General features: G+C 38.2%; 1 protein-coding gene across 1 annotated transcript; it reads right to left on the bottom strand.

The window, feature by feature from the left end:
- Nucleotides 1-7178: 7178 nt before the first annotated feature.
- Nucleotides 7179-22426, bottom strand: NDUFB5 (NADH:ubiquinone oxidoreductase subunit B5). The gene is made up of 6 exons (XM_054580895.1): nucleotides 22215-22426; nucleotides 17034-17122; nucleotides 15846-15912; nucleotides 14978-15039; nucleotides 12958-13064; nucleotides 7179-7437 (listed from the first exon to the last, which is right to left on the bottom strand). The coding sequence occupies exons 1-6, from the start codon at nucleotides 22393-22395 to the stop codon at nucleotides 7317-7319; spliced, it is 627 nt and encodes a 208-aa protein (XP_054436870.1). The 5' UTR covers nucleotides 22396-22426; the 3' UTR covers nucleotides 7179-7316.
- Nucleotides 22427-22437: the final 11 nt, after the last annotated feature.

Here is a 22437-nt window from a genome sequence, read left to right as displayed (position 1 = left end):
TAATTCTGATCACCAGGTCAAGGTGTTGCCTGACTCCCCCATTGCACAATTGCCGTTTAATGTACAGTTACTTTTGTATCCTGGTTCTTTCACTCAATGCTGTTAAAGATTAGCAGAGATGGCTAATTTTCCCTCAGTATCTTTTTTCCAAAAGCTTTATCTGCACATTTCTTGAGGCTGGGTATGGTCATGTGACCAAGTCCTGTCTGGAGATATGGGAAGAGAAGTGACATGGATTTTAGAGGGAAGCGCCTGTCTCCCTTTTCTACTTTCTGCTTTTCATTGGCTGGGATTTGTTATGATCACAGGAATGGATCCAGATACTGGACCGCTCAATGGAAGCTTCATGCGGAGAACGGCAGGACAACAAGACAGAAGGAGCCTAAGATCCTGAGAATTTCATGGAGAGCCGCCATAGTAGTCGAGAGTTTTACAAAGATAAAAAAGTAAACTTCCATCTCATTTATGATATATTTTTGCTTCTGTACTTTTACCTTAACAGGTGTTTCCTCTCAATAATAATTATTTTCTTAAAGATTTTATTTATTTATTTTTAGAGAGAGGAAGAGAGCGAGAGAGGGAGAGAAACATCAATGTGTGGCTGCATTTCACATGCCTCCTGCTGGGGACCTGGCCTGCAACCCAGGCATGTGCCCTACCCTGGGAATCGAACCGGCGACCCTTGGGTTCGCAGGCCAGCACTCAATCCACTGAGCCACACCAGCTACGGGTCAATAACCTTTTTTTTTTTTTTTTTTTTTAATGGCTATATAATAGTGCCTCAAGTGATATAGTATTAATAATGAACAAAACATTCTCCTATTGTTAAGTACATACTGCTTATGCTTTTTCATTATTGTATATGATGTTATGCTTCAGAGTTTAATGTATATAGCTTTTTTATTTTTGTGGATTTTTTCCTTTAGATAAACCCCTGGATATGTGCTCATTAGGTTAAAAAGAGAAAAGAAATCATGACTCTAGACAAGCTCTGCTCAAATGTTTTCCATAAGGAAACACCGCGGCGCTGGCTGGTGTGGGGCGGTGGATTGAATGCCCGCCGCCCAGCTGTGAATCAAAGGGTCGCCAGTTTTATTCCCAGTCTGAGCCTGGGCTGCGCGCCAGGTCCCCAGTAGGGGGCGCGTGAGAGGCAACCACACACTGATGTTTCTCCCCTTCCCCTCTCTAAAAATAAATAAATTTAAAAAGAAAAAGAAACACTGTGGTTGGATTCTGATAGGAAATGCTTAATAACTTATGTTCCATGTTAAGTGATATGCTTTAACAATTAATATATAATTTAGAAAAACAAAAATATAAATTATGTAAGTAAAAACTATAACTGATACTTTAGAGGATGTTTATTTCCAAATTTTCTAATGTCAAACATATTGTCGTCTTAATGAAATATACAAAAGTTTCCCATAGTGTGGACAGTATGTAATTCATCACACCATGACCAAGTTACTGTCTTTTCAGTTCTCCATTTGATTACATGAAGAAAAATCTCCATTTGGTAATGTTTTAACACCACTAATCTTTTATTAACATTCTGCCTTTTTAACAGAGAGAGACAGACATTAGGCTTAGAGCCTTGGGGAGGCAACAGAATATAGACAGAACATAACAGTTATATTTGTGATTGCCTTTTAATTAGGACAAGGGACAGATTGTCTATTTTTTAAAATTTTATTGATTATACTATTAGAGTTGCCCCAATATTTCCCCCTTTGCCCCCCTCCATGCAGCAACCTTCCCTCTTCCTCCAGTGATCCCCCTCCTTTGTTCCTGTCCATGGGTCATGCATGTTAGTTCTTTGGCAACTCCATTTCTTATACTTGCTCTTAGCATCTTCCTGCCTATTCTGTAACTACCAATTTGTACTCAATCCCTTCACCTTTTCCCCTTTTCCCCCAGACCCACCTCCCCGCTGGCCACCATCCCAGTGTTCTCCATTTCTATGATTCTGTTCCTGTTCTGCTTGTTGGCTTAGTTTGTTTTTTAGATTCAATTGGTGATAGTTTGGGGTTTATTACCATTTTAATGTTCATAGTTTTGATCTTCTTTTTCTTAAATTAGTCCCCTTAACATTTCATGTACTAATGGTTTTGTGATGATGAACTCCTTTAGCTTTACCTTGTCTAGGAAAACCTTTATCTGCCCTTTGATTCTAAACGATAGCTTTGCTGGACAGAGTAATCTAAGTTGTAGGTCCTTGCTTTTCCTCACTTTGAAAACTTCTTGCCAGTCCCTTCTTGCCTGCAAAGTTTCTTTTGAGAAATCAGCTGACAGTCTTCTGGAAACTCCTTTGTAGGTAATTATCTGCTTTTCTCTTGATGCTTTTAAGATTCTCTCTTTATCTTTAACCTTTGGAATTTTAATTACGATGTGTCTTGGTGTGGTCCTCTTTGCATCCATCTCGTTTGGGACTCTCTGTACTTCCTGGACTTGTCTATTTCCTTCACTAAATTAGGGAAGTTTTCTTTCATTATTTCCTCAAATAGGTTCCTAGCTTATTGCTCTTTCTCTTATCCTTCTGGCACCCCTAGGATGGGAATGTTGGAACTCATGAAGTTGTCTTAGAGGCTCCTTAGACTATCCTCAATTTTTTTGGATTCTTTTTCCTTCTTGCTGTACTGATTGGATGTCTTTTGTTTCCTTATATTCCAACTCATTGATTTTGAGCTCAGCTTCATCCACTCCACTACTGATTCCTGATAAATTGTTCTTTATTTCAATCAATGTTTACTTCATTTCTGATTGGATCATTTTATGATGCTGAGGTCCTCACTAAGTTCCTTGAGCATCCTTATAACCAGTGTTTTGAACTCTGCATCTGAGAGATGGCTTATCTCCATTTTATTTAGCAATCTATGGAGTTTTGTTCTGTTCTTTCATTTGGGCCATATTTCTTTGTCTCTTCATTTTGATCACCTCTCTGTTTGTTTCTATGTGTTAGGTAGAGCTGTTTTGATCTTCTGTCTTGATAACGTGCCTAATGCAGGTGATGTCCTGTATGGGTCTGTGGCACAGCCTCCACTGTCCCCCAACCTCTCTACTCAAGGTATGTCCTCTGTGTGGGTTGAGTACTCCCTCCTCTTGTAGTTGAGTCTTGATTGCTGTCAGCAGGTCAATGGGAGGGATTTACCCTGTCCAGACAGCTGGTAGGACTGGCTGTGACCCCTGGCCAGCAACCGCCTCCCTCTGTGGCTTGTGGAGGGGGTCAGGTGGTGGTGCCCCAACATGGTCTGTAACTGTCCGCTGGGTGCACAGGCTCTGCAGTTTCCTGTGTGGCGCAGGCCAAGGTCAGCCTCCACCAGTGTTCTGTCTGGGGCCCCTTGGCATAAGCTTTAAAGTGACCTGCAGATGGCTGCTGCTATGCTGGGCATGGGGCCACTCAGCAAGAGGTATGGGGGCTGGGCTCAGCTACTAGTTGTTTGAATAGATTTAGGAAGGTCTGAAGTCTGAACCTAGCCCAGCCATTTATACGGAAAAGCCACTGTCATCAGCTTGGGTGGGCCCGTAAGTTGGATGGGGCAGAGCCTTGGGTAATCATCAGGGTGAGGCTAACCGTGTGAGCGAAGTTTATGGAGACGCATATGTGGTGCCCCCACACTGTGGGTCTGTGTTGGGGAGGGCTTAGAAAAGGAACGGTGGCCACTTTCTGCAATCCTGTCTGGGAGAAAGCTGTCCCCCAGCTCTCGCCCTGATGCGAGACACTTCAGGTCCTCCATGTATGTCCCTGGTACCTCTCAAGCTGAGCCCAGAGGGAATAAGCCTGTGTAAGTCTGTGTGCAGGGCCCTCCAAGAGGAGAGGCCTGAGAATCCCGTTTCCTCCACCGACTCAACCCCAACCAAAAGTTACATGTTCTTATGTTCCTGGCACTGAATCCCTGGGCTTATTGGTCTGGTGGGTGGCTGGGATCCCTTGTTTCCAAGATATCCCTCCATTTTATACCCACCACACGTGGGTTTTGGACCAGCCCGTTCCATGTCTCTGCCCCTCCACACCACCTGGATGAATGTGGTTTCTTTACTTCCTTAGTTGTCGGACACCCATACAGCTTGATTTTTTTCTGATAATTCTGAGTTATAGTTGTTCTATAGTTTAGCTGTAATTTTGCTGTGGTTGTTCTAGGAGGCAAGCCGAGTTTACCTATGCCTACATCTTAGATTTCCTATTTATAGGGTTAAAATCACATTTCTTTTTTAAAAAAATTGCATCTAAAACAGTTAAAATATTAATTGTATATCATATATGAAGGCAAAAAATAGAGATGGTTGAAATTGCAGACTGAAATTTGTGAAAGCAATGTAAAGAAAGAGATCAAGCCCTGGGAATTTCCTGCTAACTCCTTGTGATCTCCAGCAGAGTGTATTTGTTTTTAATGAGAACAGTATGGTTAATTCATGTTATAGAATTTGGTACACTTGATGTTTCCATGATTTCAGTGTTTTTAAAAACATTGCCCATTGGCTGTAGTCTACCTGTAACTCCAATACTCTGAAATCAATAAACTTGAAGCAGAGACAGCACAAAATACACAATTTTCTTGAAAAAAAATTGGACCTTTTCAATCTTAGTTGACAGAATGCAGTCTTCATTTATCACCTCTTACTTACCCGTGTATTATGCACTTAACATACATTGTGCCAGTCACCTTCACAACAGTACCGTGGAATGAAGGGCATAGTCCCATTTTAGAGACAGGTTCAAAACAGTGAAGGAACTTCTGTAATATGAGATAAAAAAAGGAAGATTAAATATAAAGTTCCTAGAGTAATGTCTGGCACATAGAGCAGGTACTAAATAAGTGGCATTTATTATCATTGTCATTAGCAGCTCAGGATTTAGTCTGAAGTCTGCTCAATTGAAGCCCATGCTTTTTTTTTTCTAAGATTTATTTTTTTTTAGACAGAGGGGTAATGATAGAGAAACATCAATGTGTGGTTGCCTCTTGCACGCCCCCTACTGGGGACCTGGCCTGCAAACAAGATATGTACCCTGACTCGGAATCAAACCTGAGACCTTTGGTTTGCAAGCTGGTGATCAATCCACTGAGTCACACCAGCCAGGGCCAAGCCCATGTTTTTTTTATAACACCATGCTAGGTCTTGTACAACTGCAGAAAAAGGAAAAATAATAATTTAAAGATAACCCCAAAGTTAAATCCAAAGTTAAAATGTACTCAACAGATCTTTACTGTCTACTGTGTTCTAGCTGTTATGAAATAATCTTAGTCATTGCATGTACCCTTAAGCTCACTTGAGATCTAACAGGCTGCTACACTGCCCTGTTCTTCACTTATCAAACCCAATGCATATACTTTCTGATTTAATATCTATCATTTGTGTTAAAGTAAAACTCTTTAGAGGAAACCTGTCTACTGTGATGATGACCACTTTATTCCGTGTGTATCATAGTGAACAATATATAACAAGCTTAAATATTTGCACCAGAAAGTTTGCATAAAAATCAGTATATCATGCTTGTTTCCCTCAAGAAGCACAAATTTTTAAAAAATTCTTGATTTTATTTATATGATCCCAGCTATATTAAAAAAGTAAGACTGAAGGAAATTCCTCAAATTTCTCTATGGGTGGTGGGATTGTCAGTATTCCTTATGCTGTTTTTCTTACATCTATACAGGTAGAAAGGAGAAAACAGTAAAACCTACTAATGGGGGAAGAAAAATCTCTGTAAAGTCTAAAGGGAAGGAATGTAAACACACAGGTGTTTACAGTCACCACTTACAAGACCTATCTGCTTTCATTCTCTTTACCCCGCCTTCTATAAAACTGAATGAATGGTTTGTGCAAGCAGAGACTTAGGGACAGCGTACCCTTCTCCCAAATCCTTTGGCAGAATTATGAAATGGTAATTAGATCGGATAGGGAATCCTCAGACCAAATCTGGAGGTAGCTCGGGGGAGGCAGCCCTCTGCTTGCAAAATAAGAGAATGCAACCACCCCAAAGGGCACTTAGGGCAGAGAGGGCACTCAAAAGGTATCCACTGAAAATAACACATTTTTGAAGCTAAAAGGTCATTTTGAAAGTTGAAGTGTAAATGTGTATTTTGATAAATCTTGAGTATGTGTTTAAAAGTTATGAGCCTCATCTCATCTGTAAAACACAGAAAGGTCACAAAATGACTTCATAGGGTCATTTTGAAAATGATGTGAAAAAAATGTGGTTTAGAACAGTGCTCAGCAGACAGTAATGCTTAATAAGTGACAGCCATTATTTTAGGTTTTATTCACATTTCATAATCTTTGCATTTTACCTTTTGGAATAACCTCTTCTGTTTGCAAAGGACTCTAAAGCATCTTAAGAGGTTGAATCTAAGAAAACTGCGCGCGCGCGCGTGTGTGTGTGTGTGTGTATTTAAAAAGAATGATAAATGGATAAGAAAACCGTGTGTGTGTGTGTGTGTGTTTGACAGTGTATATATTTAAAAAGAATAATAAATGGCTAAAAACCATGAAAACAAACTTTGAGATTTGTTCACTGAGAATGTTTATTTCAGGTGTTGGTATTCTATATAGTTGGTTCAATATTTGTATAACTTATAGCTCTGAGTTGCCCCTGTATAATCCAGGTGTCTATAATATAACTATTGAACATAAACTATTACACTTCCTGATAATTAACATGCTCAGATTTCTCTAACTTCCACTTATCAGACAAGCGAAACAATAACCTCTCACAGTTACACCTTTAAGGAGTTCACAAATTCCTATTTCTCCAAGTTTTTTAAATTTATTTTTAGAGAGAGGGGGAGGGAGAAATAGAGGGAGAGAAACATTGATGTGTGAGAGATATATCGATCAGTTGCCTCTTGCACACTGCCTACTGTGGCCCAGGCCCATAACCGGGCCAGGGACTAACTGGGAATCAAACCAGCAACCCTTGGTTCGCAGGCCTGTGCTCAATCCACTGAGCCACACCAGCCAGGGCCAAGTTGTTTTCTTCTGTTTTTGTGTTTTGTTTTGTTTTAAATTTTAAACCTTCTTAAAAGAGGAAGCTGAAACTCCCAAATGAAAAGCCTTAATCTGCCACTCACAATGTATACATATATCAAATCATCACAATGTTCACATTAGGTATCTTAAAATTTTTGTCAATTATACTTTGTAAAGATGAAAGAAATTAAAATCACACACACATACAAAAAAACCTTAGTCTGTACCAACATTGAGAATTAGACCAATGGAAGAGGATCTTTTATTCATCACTCTGAGCAAAAATACAGACTATATTTATTACTTTATTTTCCCATAAAGAGAATATACTTTATATTTAGAGACATAAAAAATTAGTTGTCGGGATTTGCTTTTGGAGAATAATCAATAAGCTCCTTATCAATGGTTGGATATTGAAACCAGGGACCGTCGCCTCTTGCCCGCATTAATCTTCGTACTTCCAGCTCCTTTAACCTGTAACAAATGAAACAGGAATAATGTGATTCTAACATTTCCAATTAAAAATTTAATTAATTACCACCACAGAAAACAACACTCAAGAGTCTTCTGCTTTATGTAAAGTATAATGTACCTCTGAAGATCCATGTGTATGCATGGAAAGGATATAATACCTACAAGCAAAATTTAGGACTTTTAAAAAAGTTTCTGCAAGATATTTATACTTTTAGGTGTACGTGTGTAATATACTCAGAAGAGCAAATGAGTTCATTCATACACATGCAACATTGGGACTCATATTATCCTGCTTTGGCTGCCACGTGTTAGAAAATAGAAGAAACATAGTTGATGGGCATCTGAGGCAAGGAATGCCTAGACAGCTTTCCCAAGGGCAGCTCTACGCTGGCTTTTTGACTTCAGCAGTCTGGCCAGGGAGTTTGGCGCTCAACTGCACAAAGCTGTGTGAGAAGAGGAGCATTTAATGAGCAAGGAATTTAGGACTTATTTTTGACTTATATTATATCTTGCTTATTAGGTAGCCAAGAAATACTGTTTTATGGGTTTTTTTCCATCCTCACCTGAGGACATGCCATTCATTTTTAGAGAGAGGGGAAGGGAGGGAGGGAGAGTGGGAGAGAAATACCAATTTGAGAGAGAAATGTCAATCGGCTGCATTTTGCACATGTCCTGACTGGGAATCAAACCCACAACCCAGACATGTGCCCCAACTGGGAGTTGAACCCACAACCCTTTGGCTTACAGGACAACACTCCAACTGAGCCATACCAGCCGGGCCAAATATTGTTTTTAATCACCAAAACATTACTTGAACTGATAATCAGTTTGCTCCTTCTGTCTCTGCTTTTTGTCTGGATAGATCACATTCACTTGAATAGTGGTAATGTATTTCCTGTCTTTGATGTCTACTATTATGGCCATATATTGTGTCAAGTGCTAGGAATTAAAAAATGAAGACATCTTCTTGGAGGAGCTCACATCCCCTTATTTATACCGGCTGCCCATCACCATTAGGACAGAAAACCTCTTCAGAGCAGGAATGGTATCTTATTCACCAGCAGCATTACAATGAGCCTGGTCAACATCAGACAGATAATCAATATTTGTAAAGAAAAGAAGAAAGAAAAAATCAGGATTAAGAAAAACATTCTCCAACTCTAAGATCTACTTACTTGTTCTCATCCTTCTTCACAAACTGAATAATCTCTATCTTATAAAGAGAATTTTCTCTTTTACAGCCAAGCCTTTGTATGAACTACTATGTATTCCTGAAATAGTCCCTCTCCATTAAACATCTTACTGTACATTTTTATAAACTATATATCAATTTTTTCATGACTAGAAGTTTATCACATTTAAATAATCCACTTCATTAATCTTAACCAGCTCACTAACTGTGTCTAAAAAAGCTTATATATATATATATACCTTTGTGATTGTGTATCTAGGAGAGCATATTTATCTTTTATTTAGTTTTAAATACCATTTTTTTTCTTTTCCTCTTTAGAATATAATTATCCAAAATCCAAGTAATTAAAATGTTCATAAAAGAGAATTGGTTAAATAAACTATGGTTAACCCATACAATGGACTACTATGCACCTGAGGAAAATCAATATATAGTAACATGGGAGATGACAGATATACTGTTAAGCTAAAAAAGCAAGGTAAGAAATAAGTGTGTAGCATCTTCCCATAAAAAAAAAAAAAAGAATATATGTTCACATGCACAAACTATTAAAACATCTGAAGGACCAAAAATAGTAGTTACAGCTGGGGGAGTTAATTATGGGAGATAGTTCCTTTCTATTTTATCTTTCTTTATGCTTCAGTTTTCAAATACCTAAACAAATACTTTTTAAAAACTGTAGGTACTCCTGATTGCATGCTCACAATGGCATCTCTCCTTTGTGGGGAGAAGTCAGGATTTTGTTTTTACTTTGTTTTATTTTGAAACTGTTTAGAACCTCTATATTTCTAAAGAATTCTGGGATCTGGTCTTTCAATTGGAACGCAAAGGTATAATGTCTGAAGTTCAAAAAAGTCCAGCGTTACTAAGTATGAGCCATATTGTTCTATGCTCTAAAATACTCAACGCTTCTATGGGATAACTATATATACATGGAATCCCATATCCAGAAAACAAGTCAATCATGTCCGTTTAATTATTTAGATATATTTAAATATCAAAATATCATAGTAATGTTTATCAACTACTAAGAGTAAAACAGGATGCACAGAAAGCAGACCAGCGGCAGTCTGGGGCCCAGAGCAGGGAAAGGGGATTGACTGGAAGGGACAGAAAAGAGGCTCGCTTGGCGATCAAAGTGGCCCTGACAGTGGCGGTTGCACAGCTGTCTACTCCTGTGGAGAACTCACTGAACTCACCGCATCAACAAAAGGAAAGATAAAAACCGTATGATCCTATCAACAGATGCAGAGAAAGCATTTGATAAAACCCGGCATCCATTTATTACAAAAACTCTCAGCAAAGTGGGAATACAGAGAACATACTTCAATTAATAAAGCCCGTATAAAACAAACCTACAGCCAGCGTCATACTCAATGGGCAAAAACTACATACTCAATGGGCAATAAGACTGGGAACAAGACAGGGATGTCCGCTTTCTCCACTATTAGTCAACACTGTATGGGAAGGCCTTGCCATGGCAATCAAAGAAGAAGAACAAATAAAAGGCATCCAAATTGGAAAGGAAGAAGTAAAATAGTCATTATTTGCAGATGACATGTTACTATATATAGAGAACCCCAAAGATTCCACCAAAAAAACCTGAACTGATAAATTCAGTAAAGTAGCAGGATACAAAATAAATACCCAGAAATCAGTTGCATTTTTATATGTCAATAATGAACTATCAGAAGGGGAAATTAAGGAAACAGTCCCATTCACAATTGCTTCAAAAAGAATAAAATACCTATGAGTAAATTTAACCAAAAATGTAAAAGACCTGTACTTGGAAAATTATAAGACACTGTAGAAGATACAAACAGATGGAAGACTTTCTGTGTTCATGGATAGCAAGGATTAACATCATTAAAATGTCCATACCATGCAAAGCAATCTACAGATTCAACGCAACTCATATCAAGATAGCAATGGCATGTTTCACAGAACTAGCACAAATATTCCAAAAATTTATATGGAACCACAAAAGACCCTGAATAGTAACAGTGATCTTGAGAAAGAAGAACAGAGTTGAAGGAATCACATTACCTAATATCAAACTATACCATAAGGCCATCATAAACAAAACTGCATGGTTCTGGCATAAAAACAGGCATATTGATGATTGAAGCAGAATAGACAGCCCAGAAATAAGCTCACACCTTTACAGTCAATTAATATTTGTGACCTGGAGAACATTATGTTAAGTGAAATAAACCAGTCAGAGAAAGACAAATACCATATGATTTCACTCATATGTGGAATCTAATGAACAAAATGAACTAAGAAGGAAAATAGAGACAGACTCACAGATGGAGAGCAGGATGACAGCTCTGGAGGGGGTTGGGGGAGTTAAGGGATCCAGAAAAATAGAGAAAAAAAAAAGCTCATGGACAGGAACAACAGTGAGGTGATGCAGGGGGCTGCGTTGGGGTGGAAGAGGGTATGACACAGGTAATTGGTAATGGGAAAAAAAATAATAAAAAAATAAATAAAACTCATTGAACTTAATATGTACGTTTGATTATGTAAACCTCTTTCCAAACACCAAAATAAATCTCAAATAGGATCAAATTTAAAAGCAACAAAAGGAAACATAAATTACCATTTAAAAAACATAATTTTGGTCCTGGCTTGTGTGCAGTGGACTGAGCGCAGGCTTGCAAACCGAAAGGTAGCCGGTGCAATTCCCAATCAGGGCACAAGCCTGGATTGTGGGCAGGGTCCCCAGTTGGGGGCATGTGAAAGGCAATAGATCACTGTACCTCTCACTCACTGATGTTTCTCTCCTGTTCTTTCTCCCTCCCTTCCTCCCTCTCTAAAAGTAAATAAAATCTTAAATGAAAACATAATTTTGGACATATATTTACTTATTTAGCTACTAGCAGAGACCTATGCCTAACACAAAATCCTAGAAGCTAAAGAAAAAGACTGACAATAATTAAATGAGTAAATACATATAAATTATAGCAACGTTATATAGCAGTGTTCAAAACATATTAGTTACTACTAACTTTTGTTATCTGAAACATAAAAACACTTTTATGTTGAAAAACATTCTACATTGTCAAAAGACAAATAACAAGCCAGGAAAACATATCTGCAAGCAAAATAAAAATTAACTTAATGTATAGATGAGTAGAAATATGGGCAATATATACAAAAAGAAATACAAGCAACCAGTAGATATATGAAAAAATATTCAACACTACAAACTGAAATGATGAGATAACACTTTTCAACTATCTCATCAAGAAAAATGTCTAGGTTTGATAAACTCCATTCCTGTGAAATGTACGGGGAAACAGGAATTATCATGTCCCAGTGACAGAAAAGACAACTGGTACAACTTTTTAGAAGAGTTTAGCAATACACATCAAAAATTTAAAACACATAACATTTGGCTTATCAATACCACTGCTAGAAATTTATATTCTAGATAATTTCAATAAATATGCAAAAGTATATATAGGAGATATTCACTACAGCACTTTGTAGAATATAAAAAAATTCAGAAAGAGCCCTGGCTGGTACAGCTCAGTGGACTAAGTACCGACCTGTGGACCAAATGGTTGCGGGTTCAACCCCCAATCAGGGCACATGCCTGGGTTGCAAGCCAGGTCTCCAGTAGGGGACACGTAGGAGGCAACCACACACTGATGTTTCTCATCCACTCTCCCTCCCTTCCCCTCCCTCTAATAATAAATAAATAAATAAAAATCTTAAAAAAAAATAAAATTCAGTAAGAATGTAAGTCCTGACAATAGGAGACTGGTTGAAAAATTAAGGGATATCCATCCAGTGAAATATATGATGCAGCCATTAAAAAGAATGAGGCATATATACTATTACAGAAATACCACTAAGATATAGTTAAGTGAAATGAAGACAAGGTACAGAACAGTGTTTATAAGGGGATTCCATTATGTTAATATATTTTTTTAATGATACATAAAATATATATTTTTAATGTAAAATATTTTTTTAGGAACATATATAAGAAATCACTAAACAGTGGTCACCTTTAAGTGACCACTTAATAGGCTGGGTACAAAAGGAAGAGATTGGGGGAGAGGAGGTGAGAGGAGAGGACTGCTCTTAAGAGAATTTTATTTTAAATTACTTGCAATCTGACAGATGTTGTCTCCTAATTGTTTCCTAGTCTCCAGCTCATAGATTCTACTCTAAACAAGCTAATTCTATCCTATCTTCATTCTTTTACATAGAGCAGTCTGTATATAGTGTTGAAATAGTTTTAATTTTTTCTTATGATTTGACCATGGTAAAGGATTTTCTTCCTCACCCACTGCCCGCCCCCCCTTTTTCTTTACCGTAAGTCAGCCTTCTCAGCTTCAATCTGAAGGATAGCCATTGTTCGTTCATAATTCTTTTCAGGACTATCATAGAAAGTTCGGGCAATCCATCTTGATATAGGATGCTATAAGAGAAAATTTGTGTAAAATTAGTTTCTGAACAGTATTTTGCTTTTCCAGCTTATTCTTCAAAATGATAATTTCAGGTAAACCATAACACTATGTGTCAACTATTTTATATCTATTTTAAATAATTTGAACCCATTAGGTGGATACTACTTTTGTCCCTATTTTATGGATAAGCAAATTGCACAAAAGTATATAGTTACTAAGCCACAGCATCTAGACTCAAACTAGTCTGTTTGACTCCAAAACCTGTGCTAAGTATCTAAAGGGTCAGATTTGGGAGCCAAACCCAGGGTCTTATGATCCAAAAACTGGAGCTCTTTCCACCAGTTAGGAAAAGATAAACTAAAAGTATGGTTTATTTTAAGATTTAATAATGAAGTACTTCTTCCCTAAATATAACTCATTCACATAATAAAACAGGATATACAAGGTCTGTTCAGAAGGTACCCAGCCATGTAATATGAAAAATAGAGACATTTATTGAAGAAGATGCAAGTTACGAGGAACCCTGCAGACGGGACAATGAGGCCTCAGTCCCCTCCAAAGCAAGCATCGGCACACAGCTCTCCCAGTCGCTGTCGGCTCCCCCGTCATCTTTTCCTGAATCATCGATGGTCTGAAATCTTTTCCCTTTCAAGGCTGATTTTAGTTTTGAGAAAAACCAGAAGTTGCAGGGCAACATATCTGGGTCGCTTGGGTGATTTGATGTGTCACCAAAAATTCGGCATGAGACGTGATGCATGAGCAGGCACGTTTCTGTGATGAAGCCGCCCATCCCCAGGTAGCTGCTCCTGGCTGTGGCCGTCTGAATCACCCCATGGCTTCCCTGGAGGAGTGTTCAAGCTGAACATAAAATTCAATGCAGACTCATAGCTCTACCAGCTCAGTCATTTTGAATGTGGTGGCCACACAGTACACACGGTCACTCAGTGGTATTTACCACCCCCATGACTAGTACAGCGAAGTTGTCATTATTTATACATGCACATTCCAGTCCACTCATCTTGGCTGCCAGGTTACACTGATGTTGTGCAAATGATTCTTGTTATGTTAACAACAGCCGGAGTTTTTTCATACAAAACTTGTATTCTAATAAGGCCACTCATTATAACACTTGTAAAGATAAGTAATAGAATTAATATTGGGTTTTAGTAGCAGTGACAGTATGATAAAATGCCTAATTAACAGTGGAGGCCCTAGAGTCAAGACTACCTGGGTTCAAATACTGGCCCTATCTCTTGAACAGACCACTTAATCTCTTTTAAGCTTCAAGTTTCCTCATCTCTAAAGTGGGAATAATAATAGTACCTTTTACATGGAATTAGATATTTACAAAACACCATAGTGCCTACTACACAGTAGGTGCTCAATAAATGACAGCTCATACTAGTATTAAGAAAAATCTTTCCTATGGCACTGAACTTGGGGTAAGTTGTGACTGTTATTCTGCTAGATTGAGAACACATTGCAGTTGTCCTTTAAAAAACCATAGAGTGCCTTGGCTGGTGTGGCTCAGTGGGCTGAGCGCCAGCCTGTGAACTGAACGGTTGCTGGTTCGATCCTCCCTCGGGGCACATGCCTGGGTTGTGGGCCAGGTACCCAGTCTGGGGCATGTAAGAGGCAACCGATTAATGTTTCTCTCACATATTGATGTTTCTTTCCCTCTCTTCCTTCCTTCCCCCTCTCTAAAAAATAAATAAAACCTAAAAAAAAAAATCCCATAAAGCTTAATAAAACAATGCAAAAAATTACCAAAAGAAGCTGTTTGTAAAAAGTGAGCACAAAATGTATTCATCTACTTGGTATCAAAACTGAATATAAAACTATGTCTTAATTGCTGAGTTAAGACATTAACCAGCACATTGGTAAGATACCTAACAGAAAGTAACTTCTGGTGACTTATACCAACCTTGTAATATTCCCAGTGTTCTGGTACATAGCCTTCTGGAATTTCTGCTAACTCAGCTTCACCTAATAGGAAAAAACACTGATGTTCAACTTCAGCACCAAGAGTGTATAATATTAAATCTTCATTATTTAAGTAAGAAACCAACTTCTTGTAGTTTTAAAGTGATCTTTTATTTGTATCAACAAAGATATATAATATTTTTAATTCACTTCAATCTGATTGACAATCCATTCATTAGGTATTTTTTAGATGTCTTCTATATGTAAGGCATTGTCTGTAGGATTATATGAGTTTCTCATTTTGTTTTTTATATAGTATAACAAGATATAATAAAAGACATATCCCTTCTGGTTTTCCTTATACCAACTAGCAAAACATTTTAGGATTCAAGATATTAGAAGTACTTTGAAAAAAAAAAAGTAGCACTTTAGCAGAATTTCCCATAAAAATCTAATGTTTACTGTTGTTTACAATTCATTTTTTAAAGAAGATTATACTTTCATGTGTTCTAAGATGGATAAAAACACTCTGCTGTCCCTCAGCCTTTCTTCCACCTATCTCTTTCTAGTTTCCTTATTGTCTTGTCAAAGCTGGGTTTGGGAAATAGGGAAGATGACAAGGCTTTCAAAAACCTTTTATGTGGCTGCTACAGAACTGATTGACCTAAAGCTTTTGGAAGAAAACCAAGATGTTTAAAAAAGTATCATTGTATACTATTATGGATTAACATTTGATTATTTTAAAATAAATGCCCATGCTTATGTTTACTTTATTATTTAAAGAGCTTTTCCTTATCCATAATTTCTTCTTTTATTAGTGAATACAGGTTTTTAAAATTTACCAATTTGGTCAGGAGGGAGGGACTTACCAATGAATACATTTATCAGAGTTATGCCAACTGCCACTGGAATCCCAGTCAACAAAAGGTAGAATTTCTGTTAAAGTTAAAAAAAAAAAGTTTTCACATAACCATTTCAGAACTCTCTTTCCCCACCCTAAAATTATCCTTATTACATGATTTCCTCATATTTCTTATAAAATAAACTCGCCAAATTGGAGATGCAATATCAAGTGATTTATTCCTGTGATTTTATTTTGCTCTAGTTTTTAGATGCCTAAATTTAACACTAAAAATGAAAGAAGAAAGGATTAATTGTACAAGTATAAAAAATATATATTTAGGTGATGTTTTTCATTTTTTGGTTAAAGCAATGTAATGAGAGTTAGAAATTTTTGTATTAAGAAGAAACATGTATATAGAATAGTATATCTGAAACCTATATAATTTTATTAACCAATGTCACCCCAATAAATTCAATAAAAAAGAAAAGAAAAGAAGAAAAGTGTAAAAACATCAGGGTGATTTTAAGCACTGTACAAAGTCAGAGTTGGTCACAACAAGAGAAGTGGGAGCTCAGCCAAGGGGATGTGAAGGGGCATTAAGCACAATGGCAGAGCAAGAGAAGGTCTAGGGGACAGTCCACGCTCCAATGGCGGGTCACAGCTCTAAGAACATGGCAGTGAGACCAGATAATCTCCCAGCCCCTAAGCCGCTGCTCTTCGTTACAGAACTCTGGGTTAATACTGTGCAGTCAGCGTCCTGCTTCACTCTCTGAATCGATGTTCCTGAACAACATAGAAGTAAAAATATCCTATCTCAAAACAACAGGGTTCCTTATTTAAAGAAATACTTCAATTAGTTCTTTGGTAATATAAAGAATATTTTAGTAATACAAATAATTATCGTCAAATAAATGTTTCTAAAATTCAGGCAACGCAGATTATTTTTCAAAACCCCATAATCTTAAGAAGAAAGGAATAGCTCAATTTTTACCTCCAATAAGCATAAATAATTTTTTTGAAGGAAAAAAGTTAACTAACTTAAAAGAAATCCAATAACAAATCAGACTTTACTACCCATCTCATTATCTTTTGAGAAAAGGAATATGAATTTACAAAATAAAATATTTCACAAAATGAAAGATGTTTTCTAAATAGGCAAAAATGTTCGTCCTATTTATATGAAGAGTTTAGTTCAACAAAATTTTTAACTTACCAGTAAACTCAAAAAACGCTTGTCATAGAATCCAGAAGGTTTGATAACAAACAGTCTTTTCCCATGGTCTCCACTGTGTCTCACAGGAGCTGGAAATATTAAAATACCCTGTTTTATGCAAGTTTCATATCAGTATACTGTTCTTTTCTGAGATAAAGTCAGATTATAAGATGTATTTGCATAATATTTGATATGAATTAAGATAAAAACGTATGTTTCTTTTTTAAGTGTTAAAGGCATGGCAGATAAGGTATCTTTAAACAGAAATTGATGTACTGTTCAAAATTATACTCTCCCTCATTTTTATTCAATGTTAAAAGATATCTAAGTAATTGTTTGAGTTTGTTTCAGCAACAGGTAGAAAGGTCAGATACTCTTGGTGGCTTTGTTTACCCTCTGCAATAAATATTTGCTAATGCTGCAAAAGAAATAAATGTAAATTATGCCATTCTATATGAGGCAATAACACTAGAACTTGCTAGAAAATAGATAGGTCGTGAGAGTGTAGGGGGCTCAGGGTGGGGTTGGGGAGGGCGTTGCAAGGACAGGCACATTATAAGCTGAGAGAAGCAGCAAGTTAAACGAATTTCAAATGGCTAATTGACTGGTGACACCCAAAGGGTACTGATTACTTAATGCAGTAACCTGCAAAAGAGTTGTCTCCATAGCCTGGTAGCATCAGGATTTCTTTGAATGGCCTACAAGATGGTATTCCCGGCAAGACATAAAGTTACGGCTACAAGAGAAGCTATGACACTGAAGATGCAATGGGATCCTCCAAAAGTTTTCATACACATTTACAAAGGGCTGAATCTAAAATGGTTAAATATAAGTGGGAGGTTCTGCCTGGACCACCTTCCCCCCAATAGTTTAGTGGCTCACAATCTTAAAATAAGAGCCATTGGTATAATGTGGTTACCAAGAAAAGCCAGGTAATGTGATCTTAAGTATTAGAAGTACAAGATCAAAACAGGAGGAACACCCCCTCCCCCCGCCCCAACCCAAATCTCCAGAAGTGTGTCTGTCCCAGAACACAAAGTTTTAGAGAGACAACCTGGGGCATGCCCCTACTTACCCAACCTAGATGGAAAACAACATGGAAACTGACATACTGAAGCTGAAAGAACTGAAGCTGATTGGTCTTAAAAAAGAAGTCCGGGGAGGGGGATAAGGGTGGAAAGAAAGGGAAGGGTCAAGTCAAGGAACTTGTCTAAAGGACCCATGGACAAGGACAACAGGGGGAGGTGAGAGGATTCAATGTGGGAGGTGGGGGGTGGGTAGGGCAGGGCAGAGTAATGGGGGGAAAATGGGGACAACTGTAATTGAACAATAATTAAAAAAATAAAGAAGTCTGGTTAGAGACCAGATGAATGTCTTTAAGGAGCTGGAGGGCCGTCCCATGACAAAGGGCATACATTATTCTGTGCTGAGCTGAAGGGAAGAACTAAAATCAATGTATGAAAGAGTAATGTATAACTTAGAGCTTAATACAGGGAAGAAGCTTCTAACAATTTCAGTGTCTGAAAATAAAACTGGACCAACCCCCCAACTCTCCATTAGGTAGTATCAATAGTAGGATTCAAGTATCAATAATGGGATGTTAACAAGGATTAGCATGCTACAGGAGATTGGCCTAGAGGATTTCTAAGGTCCTTTTCCTCAAAGAATCTGAATATATGGCCTCTCTTGGATAAGAAGGCCTACCATACCAACTCGGCATTCTCAATGGCTCCCTTCCCATTCCAAGAACTCTTTTTGGACTTACTTTCCCCTTTGCCTGGAAGCTTTCCGCCAGGCCCTTTGAATGGCTGCGTCCATGCATCTTCCAAGGCTTAAGATTAAATGTCACTTATTCAAAGGGGTCCTCTCTGGTTACATTATCCAAAGCGGGCCTGCCACTTACTCTCCTTAATTCCACCTGGTTACAGGCATACGTCATCTCATTGTGCTTTTGCACTTCACAGATCCTTCATGATTGAGGGTCTCACTTTACTGCAGTGGACTGGAATTGAACCCGCAATATCTCTGAGGTACACCTGTATTTCTTTTAGAACACTGAGCACTAAGCACAATTATTAAAGTCCATCAGGTCAGGAACTGTCTTACCCAGTATTGTATCTCCAGTACCCTCTAGTGTCTGCCATGTGGTAGGTGCTGTATAAATTGTTGAACTTACATTCCCTAAGTCAATTAAATGTTAGGAGGTCATCTTTCCCTAGTCCCTGAACATAAGTCTACTCAGAAGAGAAAGTATACTTCCAACTCTCCCTTTCAATCAGATACATGTGTGCATGTATGCCACACACAGAGAAAGACAAAAATTAAACTTGATGTGGTTTTAGAGAAAACTGATGAGGAATGACACTAAAAATAGACATGGAGAATGTCTATGTCTGAACAAAAAACTATGGGGGACTAGTCTAGCTGCATTCTAGCAATATCAATGCAGTTATCACTGTGACCTTCTTGTGTTTTCACTTACAATGACCCTATTAAACAACAATTATTCATGAAATTACATGGGCCAGAAAACTCATTACCATTAACTGTTCTAAAGTACATTTCACAGCATTAAACTACTTCCAAATATTCTGAGCCTTCATGACTTGTTTATGTATTGGGGCCATGTCATCACAATAAAAAAAAATACTAGGGTGAACATTGCTTACACAAAGGTAACTGCAGGATCTGCGCAACCCAGACCCTCCTGCCATGAAAATAGGCCTCTTCCGCCATTTTACAAAGTAGGAAATTCTTCAAGTATTCATTAATTACGTGCAGGTAGGTTTCAGTAACAAAATTTTTAAATGCAAAGAACCTCAGGAAAGTTAGATTTTTTGACAACTGTGGTCTTTGTGAGGATCAAATAAGATACCGTAGGATTTTTTCGTGTTTCTAACACACTAATCGAAAATAGGTCATTTTCTTTCCGTCACTCTCAGACTATTCCCAGTTAACGGCACCACCAACTCAATTAGCCGGACTTAAAATCTTGGTCACCTTCCTTGCACGTACCCCTCATTCATCAGCTGTCAAGGCCTCTGGATTTTAAGACTCAAACTCTCCATCTCTCTGCACGCTCTCTCTACTGCAATAGCTTAAGTAATGAACACCCTGCAGGAGCCATCCAATATTCAGAAGCACCTTCTTAAAACACACTACGGATGTTGCTCTTTTGCTAAAATATTCTCTGCTGACTACAAAATAGTTTAGATACTTTTGCTTTATATTGATTCCCTCCCCTCACCAATTTGGTCCCAACGTCTCTGTTAAGAAATATTTTATTTTATTTTTCAAGTATAGTCTACACTGAATACCACTAGTTTCAGGGGTAGAGCAGAGTGGCCAGAAAATCATGTCCTTTGCGGTCATCCCCCGATGCTCCCAGCACTCACCTGACTGACTATATCCCTCATCTGTAACCCCCATCTCCAGGACTATTTTCCAACTTCTTTTTTTTTAGGCTTATCTCTCAGCAACAGCTACATATGCCAAGAGCCCCATATTCACACGTATCGGAAAACACATGTATTACCCTTCTGCCTGTAACTGTATCTGTTAAAACTACCCCAGAATCCAGTTTAAATGCCCCATCTTTCATGTCTGAATTAACTCCACATTACTTGATTACATCATAATTTTAATACAGAATAGTATTTAAACTAAAAGAAAAAAAAACAAAAGCTGTGCGCATCAGTCTTTAACATTAAAGTTCACTGCAGCTAAGGGAAAAACTTAGGCTCATTTCTTGAATCTTTTGCTATTTGACTTTTAATATATAATTTAATTAAATAGAGAAAATACTTTAATCTGCTTGCTTTCTGAGAAAGGTTTTCAGTGAGGGTAAATAAAGACGACGTGACAGTACTAGATGTTTAGGAAAAATGTAGCCACTGGGCCGTGTAATGGGCAAATGCTAGTCACTCTACACAACTATCTTATAAGGTAGGTTAAAATTATCCCACCCCCCTTATTTTACAGTTCTTATGTAACAGTTCTTAAGAAACACGATCATTTCAAAATGAAATTTCCTCTAGAAATATACAAAATTATGCAGAGGTACATTTCAGGGTTATAAATGCTCGTCAATAGGAAAAAGATTACTTCTATTGTATTTCCCTGTCAAGTCAACGGAGCAAGCATACTTGTAATAAACACCCTCTTTTTTAGAGATGAAAAAGTACAGGTTTCAAGTGATTAAGTGCCTTCCACGTAACTTCTAAGATTTGATGACCCAAGGTTACACAGCTATTCAGCTGTGGAGCAGGACTGGAACCCAGGCAATCGAACTCCAGAGGAAACAAAACAAGATAAGGTTCTCTACTCTGCAGGAACTCACATTCGCATAGGGGCGGAAATAAACAATAATACAATAGATTAAAACATTTCATTTCAAAGTGACAGATAACGGTTCACACGCAAAATACCTTTCATAGCAGGTACTCAGCTTAAGCTCAGAACTGCTATTACATCTTTCCTGCTCCCAGTGGAAAGGGCGGATTACTTGTAATGATCCTTCCGGAACGCCAAGAATGTGGAAGTGTACGGAGGAGAGGGGGATTTTTACCTCGATTTATCTCCAGCTACGCAAGATGAAATACCTACCATCTTAGCGAGTATTTAAAGAGAAAGATATTTGTAATCAGCAATGGCTTACAAAGGGATTTTTATCAAGGAAGGTTAGCAAGGTAGGTTGTAACAGGTTCAAATTCCTGAAATTTACTGAATACTTTTCATCATTTCCTGCAAATCCCTATCATGAGCCCCTCCGCCTGCCTCCAAATCACTGAGCATCAGGGGGCACCTCAGTAACAGAACTTCCCATATTGTGGGATTAGAACCTGTTTCAGGGGGGAACTACAATCAACCAGGTACCTGGGAGACATGGGTTACCAGTTCTGTGCCTTCCCGACCTCAGTTTCATCCGCAAATTAGCACTAATTAGGATGGCTAAATGGATGAGTGTTTCACAAATATTAATAATTTAAATGCGATCGAGCTGATTACTTCAGGAAAGCCCCTCAAAATCCTCACAAGAGCACATCCTTCATCATTCATCTCAAGCGTAAGCCCACAATTTCTCCCGGCTCCCTCCAGCTCCCACCAAGGTCACCTGAGAAGAGTCCTCTATGTCTCACCCCGCTTCCCCTCAGAGCGCTTTCTCCCAAAGTCAGCACCCACCAGTAGTCTTCGGAAAGCCACGCGTGAGGAAGCCCCCGAACCCAAGTCGAGTGCCAAGGCAGCGGCTAGACAGAACGGTCACCGCAGTGACCGAAGCTCGCTGCAGTAAGCTCATAGCCGCCATGGCTACTACGGGCAATAGGAAAAACGGGGGGGAGTAACGGGAGCCGAGATAGCCCATTTACCATCGAGGGCAAAGCCGTACGGCGGCCATGTTGCGTAA

The sequence above is a fragment of the Pteronotus mesoamericanus genome, unplaced genomic scaffold, assembly GCF_021234165.1.
Source record: "Pteronotus mesoamericanus isolate MK-2021 breed Mesoamerican mustached bat unplaced genomic scaffold, CSHL_Meso_final contig_116, whole genome shotgun sequence".
Taxonomy (NCBI): Eukaryota; Metazoa; Chordata; class Mammalia; order Chiroptera; family Mormoopidae; genus Pteronotus; species Pteronotus mesoamericanus.
This window is presented reverse-complemented; position numbering and strand designations above follow the sequence as displayed.